This window comes from Lepidothrix coronata, unplaced genomic scaffold (assembly GCF_001604755.1).
Source record: "Lepidothrix coronata isolate B3197 unplaced genomic scaffold, Lepidothrix_coronata-1.0 Scaffold89, whole genome shotgun sequence".
Taxonomy (NCBI): Eukaryota; Metazoa; Chordata; class Aves; order Passeriformes; family Pipridae; genus Lepidothrix; species Lepidothrix coronata.
In genome coordinates this window covers 596,493-611,361 of record NW_016690269.1, presented here as the reverse complement: position 1 = coordinate 611,361, position 14,869 = coordinate 596,493, and the positions used below count along the sequence as shown (strand labels likewise).

Sequence of the window (14,869 nt, the reverse complement as noted above, 5' to 3'; positions counted from 1 at the left end):
AACCACAGAAGTACTCAACTTGCATTGATTTAGAACTGTTCGTAAATTATATTTCAGTTTAAATTTTTAAACAGTTTTGCCATGAGTTTCCTCTCCAATCCATTTTTTCTTTGAGTAGGACAATCAGGGAATCACAGAATGGCTTGGGCTGAAAGGGATCTTAAGCATCATCTAGTTCCAACCCATGTGCCATGGGCAGGGCTACCTTCCACCAGACAGGCTGCTCAAATCCAAGAGCCAATCACATACAAACAAAACTCTTTATTTAAAATCATACCTGTTATAAATTCAGGTAATGATTTAAATAACATAATGTAATGAGAAGAACAAGACTCCAGAAGGGACTGTGAACTGGTATTTTATATTTACCTTTGGTATTCCAGAAGTCTCAAGCCAGTTCTGGAAGATACTTTCAACAGTTAACCCGGATCTTGGGAGGGGGGAAAAAAAATTAGAAGACATGCACAAAAATACCATTTTTTTTCCCATATACATAAAATAACCCTTCAGAAGCTAAGCAAACTCCCTAATTCCAAGTATTTGTTGTACTGCAGTGGTACTACATTCTTGGGTTTTTAATGAATAATACCATAACGGGTCACATGAGCAAATCAGGCAGATCAGGTTTTCTGTGCTCAAAACTCAAATGATAAATTCAGTGCTTATGAGGATTGACAGAGAAAGTGTTAGGTGGTAAACCACATTTATGGAACACGTGAAGTATGAACAGGTCCTCTGCTTCTCACCGAGTGGCTTTTTGGTTTCTTTACAGGGAAAAAAGTCTTAGGCAAGCACATTTATACTGAAACATTCAAAACCAGTAGTTTATTAAAGAAGCAGCCTAAATGTAAAGATAAAACACTAAATTAAATTAAATACAAACTTCCTCAAACTTTTAGGTTTTAAAAGGCACTGATGGATATTAATTCTCAAAGTTACCAAGTATCTAATAAACTCTAGCTTTGTCTTTTCTGCACTTTCTTTACATCCTGATAACATTCATAGTGAAATCACAGAAGAGTCTGGAGCTCCAACAAAAGGAAATAGTCTCTCATGATCAAGCCCTGTGAGACTGAAATAACCACATGCTAAGTATTTGCAAATTCAGACATCATATTTCCCCTTTTACTTTTGTAGCCAACTTCTGTTGCATTTACTTCAGCTCTGGTTGGAGACTTCCCAACTTGCAGGGAACTCAAACAAAAAGAAATTTAAAACAATTTTTTTTAAAAATGGCACTGTCCGTGCTGTGTGCCAGTGCTGGAGAAAGGGAGTTGGAGAAGCCCTCAATGAATGCAAATATTCTGAGAAGCAGAACAGATGTGTGTGGTCCTGTGTATGGCAAGGCTCATTCTCACACTTGCAGCTACTTTCACATGTGGAATGCAGACTCATAGCAAGCAAAACATTCATGGAAAGAACAACCATTTCAAAGCTCTGAATCAGGAAGGCAAAGCAACTCAATACAAATTTTTCTCTGATCACGTGATTCAAATAATTGCAGCAATCAAGCAGAAATGTTTCTACACAGCTAGGATTCTGAATTTTAAGGAAAACACCACTGTGCATGTTTGAATATATAAATAAATTTGTTACAGAAAACTTAACATGTATGTGATGCTTGTGTAGTGTTCCACATTCAAATAAATTATTAAACATCCAGGCTTGTTCCTTGATATTTATTCAAACTTATGAAATTTAGAGCATTTGACTGCTATATCCTTCGAAGTATAATTGCCTTCACCTTACCATCATGCTCTAAAAATTGGTTTCTAGTCTTAAGTTAGTTAGCTGAGTCCCTTCTACAGGGAATAGAGAAAAGGAAGAGTATTTCCAAACAGTTAATCAATGTACTTTCCTCAGAATAAGATGATGTTCTTGAGTTCTTTTTTCTGCCTGGTTACTAGAAAAAGTGCATACAGGACTAGCTTAAAACTGGGCACCAAAATTTTACACAGTTAAAGATGTAAATGTGGATTGTACCACTTATTCCGTCTCAAGTACTATAAGCAGAATAACAATTTTTTAAATTTGTTATTGCATGAATCAAAACAAATACAGCTCAGTGTTCTAATGCTGAAGTAGAACTAGGAGCTGGGGAAAATTCCCTTATCTGTGCATTTAGTTTGTCTTACCGAGGGATAAGAAAAACAGCCTCACAATACCAGGTAGTCCTTTTTCCTCCCTCCCCCAGAAGCTAAACTTACACTGTGAGATTTCCTCATGATAAAAAAACTCTGCAAAATAATCTCTGTTACATTTGCTATGCAGAGCATTTATGTAATACACCCCCTAATTTCAAAAACCAGCGTTTATGACACTGAGGGGAATCACACTGTTCTGCCACTACACTAACCCAGGCAGTAAACCACGAGACAGCTACTCAGCCTTTCCTAAAACTATCTTTTTTCCCAAGGGCAAAGACAACAGTGCTGCTGTTTCTCTGCCTGCAGCACCCCCAGTTTCAGCCAAACACCTGCCATATGACCATATGCAATCTTCTTTGTTTCTACTTGGACACACCTTTTTTTATTCTAACTTCAGACATTCTTGTTGGCACCTATCAAAAGAAACAACTTGGTTCAGCAGCTTACAGGCATCCACTATTTTTTTTTAATATATTAGTAATAAGCAGACCTGCTCTGAACCTCTTAAGAGTCAGTACTGAAGAACTGTGAAGATGTTGGAAAGCTTTCCACTAACTTGCTTGGCTTCAAAACAACCCCCAAAAATTTATCATAAACTATTGCTATTTCAAAAAAAACCATGGTAGGAAAGGACAGATGGCCTGGTATTTGTAGAGGTTGCAGTTCAGTGAGGGCACTTACCACCCACTTAGGTTGCAGTTAAGCATCTGTAAGGGCTTAAATGTGGTGTTTGTGTGAATTTCTGGATGGGATTCTGTTTAAGGTTCTGCACTGGACTGTGGGATCTGGGTTCCATTGTTCAGGTTCTTCACTGCTTCCTACTTCAGTTTCCTGCTGTCAAATGAGAATGGGTTTACATCCATTATCTCCTCCCTTGTCTATTTGTTTAGATGATAAGCCAATCAGCCTAGGAATTATTTCCTGACATGCATACATACAGTTCATGGTCAGATTCAATGCTTCAGAGCAAGGTCTGTAAAACACTAACATTAACGATAACTTGAAAATGAGTGTTTAAAAAGATGTCTATATATCAAGTTTTCATTGCACAAGGCCCCAGGGGACTCTACAAACTTCAGTATAAACACACTTACTTCCTAAATCAAGAGGAAGAAACCATGAAAGTGTGAAAATTTTTTTTTTATGTAAAGGAGGATAGAAGAGTCTGCCATATCCAACTGAAATATATAGCTGAGTAGTTTGAAATTGATGCATTATTTCAGTACTTAATCGACAAATTATGAAGACATCCAAGGAATGTGGTTAGTGAGCCTGGGTTATTAACAGTACAAATAGTAGAGCTGTACCACAAGCCTTCCTTTGTCTATCACATACTATTAAAAGCATAGCTTAGTAGTAGACTTGTTTATTTTATTGAATGAAATGAAATAAAAACTATGAGCAGAAAACTCCAAAGACCAGAACTGACCTGCTCAAAAAAAATCTGCAGTCATAAAGTAGCTGCACAAGCAGCAACTCTTTAGAGATTTAAAGATTTATCTGAGACTAGTGAAGCTCCCCCTCTGTTCCAGGGGTAAATATTGAGCCTTGGCCCAGCTCATGTGCTGGGCAGATGCGCAGAGGATGAAGGTGCAGCACAGACTGTGGGTGTGAGCCTTGGGGAGAACAGAACCACCAGGAGCTTTATAAAACCTAGTGCACTGTATTATATAGACACACAGGAGGGGTTTGTTGGTGTCTGTTTTGGTTTGCTTGTTTTTTTCAATGTAGTGAAGTCTGAAATGATACACAAGCAAGTCAAATGCCTCAGTTACAGGTGGGAAGGTATTGCAGCTGTTCTGCAGAAGGGTCAAGGTAATGTGAGACTCCAGCCAGTGCATGGAATATTTTAAAAATCTTTCTAAACAGAGAAGGGTAATGATGAATCTCTGGTGTCCTTCTCAACAGTAGCCCTTCACACAGACAAATAATCTGCCTTAAAGGCAAGTTAAGAAATTATAAAGGCCCAGAAGGCAGTGCTTAGCCTGTCTGGTGGGAGCATTCAGTTGCAGCCCAGAACCAGAAGGATCCTCCTCCCAGGATGGATTCCTGCAGCCAGCATGCCATGATAATTGAATCAGAGCAGGAAGGGAAGGAGCCCTATTAACCAGGCACAAAAATCTCCTCCTCTGAATGCAGAAGGCAGCAAAAATCAGTGACTGCCCCTTAAAAAATTATGTCTGTATCTTGGAACTACTCATCACTGGGAATGTACTTTAAAATCTCCTTTAAATAAAAACTACAGGAATTAAGTACTGAAAGGTGAAAATCTTTTAGATGTAGCCTCTGTATCCAACAGTAGAGAGTGAGTTCGTGTTACATCACTGTAGTGTAATAATTACAGAAAATTTCCACACTCTTGCATGACCATTTTCCGTCAATATTCATCCTGTTCTCATTATAAACATCTCCCCTAAGCCAAGTTCTACTGCTAACTGCACTAGTTTCCCTCTGTTGCCACAGCTGAGGGCAGGATTTGGATTGATTATCTACTACACATTTATCTTTTTTTCTTTTTTTTTTTTTTTAATGATTAAGACCAGTCTCCATTACAAACTTCGGTGTCTTAGAGTGCTTAATATTTGTCAAATTTGCAGCATTTAGTTTAAATTTTTAAAATTTGCTTGGTAGAATTGCACAAGTCTGGAAGGTTTTGTGTGCTACAAAAAAGTTTGTTGCTCTAGTATGGAAATGCACTTCATTCCCACAACAAACTTTGTGTAAAAAAGAACTGATCAATAGATGATCTCTAAAAATATTTCATTTTCTCTTTCCTCCCTTTTCTTTTACCTCAGGTGAGTATTTCTGTACTAGGAACAGAATGCGTTTAAGAATGAAAAAACATCCTTGCAGCAGATAAGAAATAAAGGCCCTCTGTATATCCAGATATTCTATTATTCTTGCATTGCTGTTGAAATCTGCATCCAAGGTAATTTTGGTTCAGATATGCTACATATGTGACTATAAAATGAATTACCATAGATCTGAAATTTTGTTCATACATTCTGGAGTGTGATGGATCACAAATGGAGCCATACTTCTTTTGCATTAGTCTCACTGAAAGTTAAAATATACTAGCATGTGTATAGGCAGAAAATTGGATGCTTATGCAAATAACATTTTGCACCGGGTTTGGACTTCAGAGAAACATAAGAAAAAAGGAAGGAAAACGAGGTTTTTTAAACAAATTAATGTATAATCATACCACTAAAAAATCCACTTTTATATATATTCCATATAATATTCTTGCTTATATTTTGGCAGAAAATTATATTCAATTAGATAAACAAAGTATCATCCTTCAGTACATCACTGGAAAATGTAACACCACCCTAACTAAATTTAGAGTGTCACAAAACACATTTTCTCAATGACAATGAGCTTCTTTGTCCCTCAACCTTTAGGAACAGAAGTGTTTCACCAAAAACCTCAATACATTTGACTTCTATGAATTTCTTCTCTCCTTTTTTTTTCTCCAAACCACTCATCCAGAGTTATCACCACTTTTGGAATACTGGTCTTCAAAGTTACATTTTTCAAGTAAATACATTATTTTTAAAAAGTATAATACGTAAAGCTCCACTACAAAAGAATCTGTATTTGTAGCACAGTCTACAGGAGCACAGAACAAACCAACAGATAAGCAAGGATAGACTCCAAGTGCTGCTAAAGACAATCTGAGTCATATCTAACCAGCCACAGTCACACACAGGAGGATTCTGCAGGACGTGTCAGGCAATTAATGCTGGATTTCCATCTGTGTTTTCCATCTTTCCTCCCTGGATACACTGTATGACAGGGAGGAGATGGCACCAGACTACTTCTTGAGAAAAATGCATTTTCTCTGTTTTGCCAGATGCATAGCAAGGTTCTGGCACCCTTGCTCCTGGGGGCCACTTGCCAAAGGCAGCTGGCAGGCAGAGCAGAGGGTAATTTGGGTAGGCAGCTATGCCTAGAACTTCAGTTGCACAGTGAACACAGGACAGCACTTCTGACCTAACAGGCAAGTTGAAGGCACTGCTCAGGGAGAGCAGGCACAGCAATAAAACAGCAAGGCCCACAAGTTTTTGTGTCCATATGTATGGGAATTTTCAGAGAAACACACACTTGAAAAAAACAAACAGAACAATACTAAATGAAATCACTAAATGAAATCCCACTATTTCTGGCTGGCACAGCTGATATTTAAATCTGATTTTTACTTTTTTTTTTTTTTTTTTTTTTTTTGCTTTTCTAGCCCAGTTCTTACTTTTTTTGTTTAGGGATGTCTTCCAACAGCATGCAAAGGAAATCCTGGAAAAGGAACAAAGCACCACAGTTAGTATGCTTATGAAGATGTAACCCTGTGTCTGCATTGCTAGTGAGTAACATTTTCTTACAGACTGCAAATAAAAGAATGATAAGAAATAAATTTATATATTGCTATGGTGATATATTGCTCAGTTATTTATACAACATACATTATGTTTGGCAGTTTTCCAACCCACTCATGCAAAAAGTGTTAACACTGAAAGAAAATGGACTTGAAAAGCCTGCTGACTGTTTCAACACAATCCCACATTCCCACTTTTATCTACAATATGCACACACACACACAAACTACATTTAAAACTGTTAAAGGCAGCAGATTCACATACTCAAAGGTTAGGAAACACCAAAATTAAGGCTGTTTACATATTCTTCAGTGTGCTTATGTTATCACACTGTCTTCAATTATATAACTACATAAGGCTTTTTCTTCCTTAATGCCCATGCCTGACTAGAAGATCACACCTACTCCTCATTCCACAACAAAATCCACAACGTTGCTGATAACCACCTCAACTAATGAGTAAATTCTTCAAAGAAAAAACAACCAGAATTTCTTTCAGGTATTTACAAGGACATTTCAACGCCAATGGAAGAGCATTATTATCATCCTCACCAGTATGATAACCCCCTATAGAAAGTTATGCCTGACATCACTCAAAGGTTTTCTGGCACCCTGTGCTCTACATGACATAATTTTAATGACAATCACTTTGACAGAATACACTCCTTTGAATAATCTCATAATAATAGGCTTATTAATGTGCATCATTCATTTATATGCTGTTTCATAAATCAATACATCCACTTTATTAATACTAATCTTTGTGGATACAAGTTTCAGAGGCTGTTAATGTTCCCCACTGCAGTATATGAGTGCAGGCTGATTTCTGATTGTAAGTTGTTGCTCTTCAAGGCCTTGAAGAATGTTTCCTAAAAGGCAATCTTTTATTTAGAGACCTTGTCACAGCAGCCAACAAAAGATGCTGTTTCTCTGAGTGTGGCATTGTTAGGGAACCAAAGTAGAGAGTGACTGCACACTTGTAGTAGAGTTAAGCCTTCCTCCTTCAGATCATAAGTGAGAGTCAGGTCCTGGAGCAGTGGCTGCAAAATTGGCTTATGACAAAAAGTAAATTGCACAGTGCTGGGCTCAGTGTTGCTGCAGCCAGAGTGGCATCACTGACTGTGCCAAGAGTCCTTCTGTCCCAGCTCCAGTGCACTGCTGACACCATGAGCAAGTGTAACATTCCCTTATTTCATACTCCCACTTGAAGTTCCGTACCATTATTCTGTATGTAAACAGAGAATTCCTCCACTTGTGGAAGTTTTGTTGGAGGTACTGAGTAAGCTTACATGTAAATAAAGAAAATGAAAAGCTCATGATTAGAGTTGTTTGAAAAGTGTGTGAAAAGTAAAACCGCAGTGGACGTCCCTCACACCATTTGCTGTGTCTGTACATATTAATGCAGCATGATTCCCTGACTGGATTGTACGGACTTCTTATAATCAATCACATAGTATACTTAAAGATAGCTCTGGTATTAGAAATGGGTTTATATTCTGTATATTATACTATGAAATTAAACATCTTTGTGATTAAAGTTGTCTTCATTTTTCCAAATATCTAATAAGAATAATGTAGTAACCATCATTCTACACACTGTCTTAAAATTAGGATTAATCTGTCCTATCTTAACTGCTCCTATTTTGATGCTCCAAAACAGAGCAAGAAAACAAATTACCACTTACTCATCCTAGCATGGCTTTTAATATTTGACACATCTCATTATAGGTACGACTTTTCAATTGCTTATAATTTTGCCAAACTTTAACCATCTGGATTGCAATTTTATCCTCATGGTATTTTTTTCTTCCTCCTTAGACAAAATAGTTTAGCAGTGCCCAAGAGAAAACCCAGAGGGGAATGCAGGGGGTTTTAAGCTTTGATGCCATGTCCTAAGGACCCTACACTTTGAAGCAAAGACTTGGGGACAACCAGGGTAATCATAAATAAATTCTGGGTCAGATTATAAAACAAATTATAGTTTGTTCTTTGTTGCAAGTAATTCAGTGAAGGTAGAAAGAAAATATGAATTAGAAGTCATGTGCCACCCCAGTGCTGCAATAGGTACAAACTGGCTTATACTGATATGATCAAATCATCTCACTGCTCCTGTTATTCTTCCCTGGCTAGAGAACCAGAGGCTAGAAAACAACTTTTCCCTCTATAAAGAAAAGATTATTCTGCAGTTTCTGTAACTCTATTGACATTTGACCAAACTGAAAAAGCCTTAGAAAAATGAGTTCACACACGTTCACTGAGGATTTGCTGGCCTCTTATAATTAAATTCCCTAATGACTCTTGTCTGCTCTCACTACAGCCCTGACTGAAGCCTACAATTTTAATCACGACTACAACTTTGGGCTGCTGGGTAGGTCAAACCTGGAGAAGACTGTGAATTTGAGATCAAGGAGAAATTTTCTTTGCACTGTTAATGCCTGTACACATTTTGATATCAAATAAAGAACACTCAATATTAAAAGACAAATTATATCTTCATATGAAAATCTCAAATCTAGATATTTCAAATGCTCTACAGCCAACAGATACTTTAGTTTAAATTCTCTGACTGAAATATAAATGAGGTGCATAAAAGCAATGGAGATTTCATGACTAAAAGTGACACATCTAAATGGACATTCACGTGGCAACAAATAAACTCAGATTGCACTTACACCCAATTTCTTGCAGAAATTATCCACTCAAAGTTAAACTACCCCTAACAAATATGCAGTTTGTAAATTACATAACTAAATGGTAAATGTTAATTTATCCCCTCTGGGTGGAAAAATAAATAATGAGCACCATTTGTAGGTCCCTGTTTATTTGGAATTCCCTCCCTATTCATCTTCCTGGCTTTTATTTAACAAAATCAACAACATTTTTAAATCCTTCTGTTGGGGTTTTGGTGAGGAGCCCAGAATGCAGCTCCAAAGATGATAATTCCTACCAAAAGCAAGCTTGACTCCCCACCTATATGTTCAATTATCAGACAGCAATCCTTGGCCAGACAGCTCGAAAGTTTAAGCCACTGACTGGCTTCAGTCAAAATTAGGATTTGTTGCCTGTTATAAAAGACATAACTACATGAAAATTAAAGTCTGCAAACAATTCAATTCCCAAGATATTCCTATTTCAATATGAAGCAGAACAACAGCTTTAACTGTGTTAGGAGTATCAGTAACTCTCACTCCTTCCTTTTTAGTTACAGCAAATAACACTCCACTTATTATTTTAAAAGTTCATTCAAAGCAATTAGTAAGTGGATTCTCTCGTAGAAAGAAAACTGGAAGATTTTTTTTAAAATCCTTCTCAAAGATTCCAGACTTGCTTTACTCACCTATTGCTAACTCAATTAAAATAAACTACTATTAAAATCTTACTGAGCATGCAAACAAAACCAAGGAAAAAGGCAAACTGATAAACGTTTCACATCTGAAGTAATTTCCTTGCACCTGCAGCTCCCATCTAGGAAAATTACTACAAACACAACTGAAAACAAGACTAGTATTCATAACATGGGCAATGTTTCACTGGTTTTACTTTTCTTTATGCCCAGAATTCTGAAGCTGGAAACTTTTACCACTATTTCGGACAAGGTGAAAATACAGCACTATGATATTTAAACTTACCATTTTCACCTCTATTTATTTTAAATCTTTTATTCATTTAAACACTGACAGTATGTTTGTTCAAGAAGAAACTTGAACAAGAAATTTTGTACTAACTTGATTTTATTGCTTCTGCATTTGCAATTCTTGCTGTGATTCATTATCTACCTATACCAGACACTAATATAAACACAATCTTTAAGATTAGTAGTATAATTTGCTGAGACATTTTGCAGCATCCAAACAATGTACTGACAACTCATCTCACATCAACCAGGAGCAACAAGTTAACTTCTTGTCATCAAAATATGAGCACCTTCCTTACCACCAGATTAAAACCCTGGGCTGCTTTTGTTGTTAGCAGTTTCATGATTTCTGTAATTTTCAAAATTTTTCCATCTGTGAAATAGTGAAGCATCATTTTTATGATTTTGGACACCATAACGTAGATAAGACTCCTACAGTCCCTGGCATTTTCCACACTATGCCACATGTGGTTCAGGGTGCCAGTAACAGGCACAGGAAGAGCTGCATTAGTGTTCACCCCCCAGTGCCTCAAATGTTCCTCCACAGGGCAGAGCTGCTGTGCCTGACTCTTGGGTGACCTGACATATGAAAGAACTCCCAGGTCTGTGAGCTGCTTGTAAGATACATGGGCACACATCTCTCCCCACAAGAGTGAGATTCCAAACAGCCAGCATGCAAGCACAGGATCACTGTGGCTGGGAGACACAGCAAGTGTTGGACTCCAGTCCTGCAAAATCAGAGGCCTTTGCTCTGTGTTGCAAGGAGACATTTATCACCACCCAGAACATCCTCGAGGAATTGAACCATAACTCCATAAAAGACAGACCAGCAAAGAAACTGGTTTCAGAAATTCACTCATTCCCCTTCCCCTTTCTCTTCCTTTGCCTCTCATCACACTGCTCTTCCAGCAATGCTAAATATTTGTTGTGTCGTAGGTTTTGTTCCAGGACTGTTTTTAACCATATGAGTTCAGAGTCCTGGTTCACAGACACCCCCATGAGTGGTTGCTTTCACAGCATTACTTGCAGTGCTGTGGAACCAGCTGGATTCATCACCAATGACAGGATTCCTAGAACTTCGGGTTCACAGAGCTATGTAATTTCCTAAATCAAAACAAAACTAGAGCCAACAGTTACAGGACTTTTCCAGAAAGACCTAGAGGGAGGTAAATTTCTACCCATTTGGATTTGTCCTCATAAGAAGGACACTGAAATGACAAGCATTAAATGAAGCAGCATGCAGAGAGGAAGAAAAGTCAGAAATATAATTTTTCCTCTTTCAGAAACAGAGGATAATCTGGTAAAAGACTGACCGATCAAAAGCAAAACCCATTAGCTAAAAGATTATGGGAGACAATTCCAGTACGGTAAAATGACCCTATCTTTGATGTTAGTATCTATGAACATTGACCTTTCAATGTAGCAAGTTAAAACAAATCACCCATTGTTTATATTATCAGATACTAACAAGGTGTCTGATTTATGTATAACTGTCAAAAAAATGTCCTGTCCTCTAGCAGGCAGTAATTTCACCCATATTGCCAAATGACAATTGCCTCTCTCTGTACAGCACAACCAGAAGTGAAGGTTTAGAAAGTCAATCAAAAAGTTTGAGTCTTTTTTTTTTTTTCCAAAGGTGAAGCACAAGCCCAGACACAGTACCTGAGAAAGGACGAGCTGCCCGTGGAACTTATGGACAAATTTTCGCAAAGACAGAAGGAATGAGGCCTCTCCTGCTGTCCTTGCCAGAGATCTCAAAAGGAAATAACCCTGCAAGACATTAAGGCAGAAACAAACAGGAAATTATGAATTTGCTGATGTCCAGAAGACAGAAATCTTTATCACACTCATAAAGCAACTTCAATAAAAATCAACTGACAACACTCACCTTCAAATAGTGAACCTGCAAGAAGATTTTTTCTGCTTTAAGACCATATTTGACAACAGATGCTCCAGACTCACTCAATTCTCCTGTGCTCTCCTTGTTGGGCCTAAAATAGAAACACACTAATTAAGTTTTGGATAAGTAAGTAAAGAAGTAACTCACCCATTACTCATTCTAATAGTTGAAAGCATCGTAAATGGCACAGTAACTGCAGACACCTGTGATCAGTTCAGTCTTCTTTACCCTGAATATATAATTTGACTTAGTCAAACAAATGAATTTCCTACTAAATTAAATCCATCACTAGGGTGGTGTACTCTTTTCACAGCCAGCACGACATCAAGTTCAACGTCATTCTCCAGTGCAGACAAGTTATGAACAAAGAGAAACAAACAAACAAATGAGACATTTTAAGGGGAAGGGAAAAGGAAGGGGACAACAGTGAAGTCATTATGTTCAACTAGAGATTTCTCTTTATATACCTGATCAGTGGCCTAATAGCTTACATGACTATACTTGCAAGAATAACCTCTTTCATCGTATGCAACACTAAGATTTGCTGGTGCTGCCTTTCAGAGTTGCTGCCTGTTGAAAAGACACTCACCTATTTCCTTCTGACCTCTTTTTTCACAGGCATCTTATGACACGCTACTACAACATAATATCAAATTCCATAATAATAAGAAACATCAGGCTGGTAATCAGTTGGTTGAGTGGCTTTCACCTAGTCTAAACAAGTATTCATTTGCTGGATCAAAAGCTAATGGGATCAGCTGACAAGTTTTGGGCAGATTTTTCCAGCTGTCAGGAGAAAGCACAGAAAATCATATGATTGTCCAACAGGGAACAAAAAAGTAATTAAGAATAAGCTTATGCTTGGGAAGAGTGGGTTGACTGATTTTTTTTCCTGACATGACTGGTAAGAAGTAACAAACAATTATCATTTACTTTTAATATCTGGTACAAAAACACAGGTTTGAACCAGCCCAAGCTTCAGCACAGGCTCAAAACCCAGCTCGGCTTCAGTCCTGTCCCTTCAGGGTAAGGACTGAAATTTTCTGCCTTACATACCAGTTTTGGAAAGCACAAGGATATACTTTCAGAAGGATAAAGAAAATAAAAAAAAAAACCAAGTAAACATGCAAAGAGAGAACCTATTCAAGTCCACACTACAACAATAGTAGATAGTATTTATTTGTGACCGAAACCAGTAGAAAGTCCTTAAATGCAAGAAATGAGAGACACTAAAGAAGAAGAGATGGCCAGAATCACAAGCTGGAATCATGTGCCTCTCCTCAAGTGTTTATTAGAGGTATATTTTTTCAAATGAGAAATTATTTCCCACTCTTTTGTGTTAGCATTGAGAATACCACTACGCAAAAGGTAAGCAGGATTCTTCTTCAGAGACTTAAGTCTACTAACTGTCGAAGTCAATAGAAAGCTTAAGTTTCAATTTCAAAAGAAATCAATTCTTCCTGAGTTTCAATCTACAGGGGATTTTGACCCTTAGAAAAATTATTTTAAAAATTTACACAACAAAACATTCTATTAAAAATAACAGCTACATAATTAACACAAAAGACAACAAATGTGATTCCATACTTTCGAAAATGGAAAACATACATGCAGATAAGCCTCATATCACAAGAACCAATATTAAAAGAAAATTATATAAAACAAATCAAAACCCCAGCACCTGTCAAGCAGTCGTTGTGCTGGCAGCAGCTCTATGACAGCCAGGGATAAACCTTGCTTTTGTATTTACACTTGTCATCAAATTGCATACTTACAAATGTGTAAATTCATTTACTCTGCTTACACACAGGATAACACAATTCATCAATAAACACAAAGTAAACCAGACCAATGAAAGGCTACAGTTACAAAGTTGGTGATATGCTTTCAGATTACAGGAGGTCAAGGAGAAGAATTTCTATGCTGGTGAACAGTCTCTAGTGCCCAAAAGGCTTTCAGGTCCTACTGAGCAAGCACAAAAAGAAGGAAAGACCTTAAACGAATGAAATGGCAACAGTCTTTTAAAAACATTTAAAAGCTGATTACATAGAAGATGGGTATCAATTTGTTCTTCCACTTGGTGAAAGAAAAGAAGAAATCTACATAGTTTGAAATAAACAATATTTCAGCTGTGCTTTAGGAAGCAATTTTTAACTGTTAACACTAAGTTTAGCTGTCTTATTGAGACACTGAGACAGCTTGGCCCTCTGATGAAAACTTTTTTGTTGGAGCTTTCTAAGAACATGTCAGTAAAAACCCACTTGGGATGGTCTGTGTGTATGGTCTGTATTCCAGAGCAGGAAAATGGGCTCCATAATCTCTTGAAATTTGTCCGTATTTCTGGTCCCTGTTGGCCTAACTTGAACTGGGATTAGTAAGGTGTTTTTCTTGGTGGAAGGCTGTGGGGAGACGAGCAGTGGAGACTCAGCAGTTCCAGAGTCAGGCAGACACTCCAGATCAAAGGCTGTGGCAACTTTCCAAGCCACCAGTCACAGCTGCCCAGATTATTAATCACTGAGAAAGCAAGAATCTCTTTAGCTACCCGAAAAGCAGCCCTGATCTTAGCATCTGGTACCTAAAGACCAGAATCTATTTTCAATATCATTATTAGTAATTTCTAAAGAGAAAGTAGATTTATATAGTTCACTATGCTTTTTCCTTGTGTTTTAAAACTTCACTCAGGTTGGCAGTTAGATACCATGCTAATGTATGTGCTTGTCTCCAGCCACAGAAAATGAATCTGTTACAGCTTCCAACAGAGAACTTTGTTCAGGAAATGGCTTTTTTCCCCTGAATAGTGGCTCTTGTAAACTGCT

General features: G+C 37.5%; 1 protein-coding gene across 4 annotated transcripts in view; it reads right to left on the bottom strand.

Moving 5' to 3' along the window:
• The window catches only part of CUNH9orf3 (chromosome unknown C9orf3 homolog), a 159,267-nt gene that overhangs the window by 90,527 nt on the left and 53,871 nt on the right, over positions 1-14,869 (bottom strand). For all 4 annotated transcript variants that reach the window (XM_017821180.1, XM_017821177.1, XM_017821178.1 and 1 more), the window contains 4 exons: positions 12,042-12,144; positions 11,816-11,923; positions 6,397-6,440; positions 370-430 (listed from right to left, as the gene is read on the bottom strand). In XM_017821180.1, coding sequence (XP_017676669.1) covers positions 370-430; positions 6,397-6,440; positions 11,816-11,923; positions 12,042-12,144 — 316 coding nt within the window. The remainder of the gene's footprint in view (positions 1-369; positions 431-6,396; positions 6,441-11,815; positions 11,924-12,041; positions 12,145-14,869) is intronic.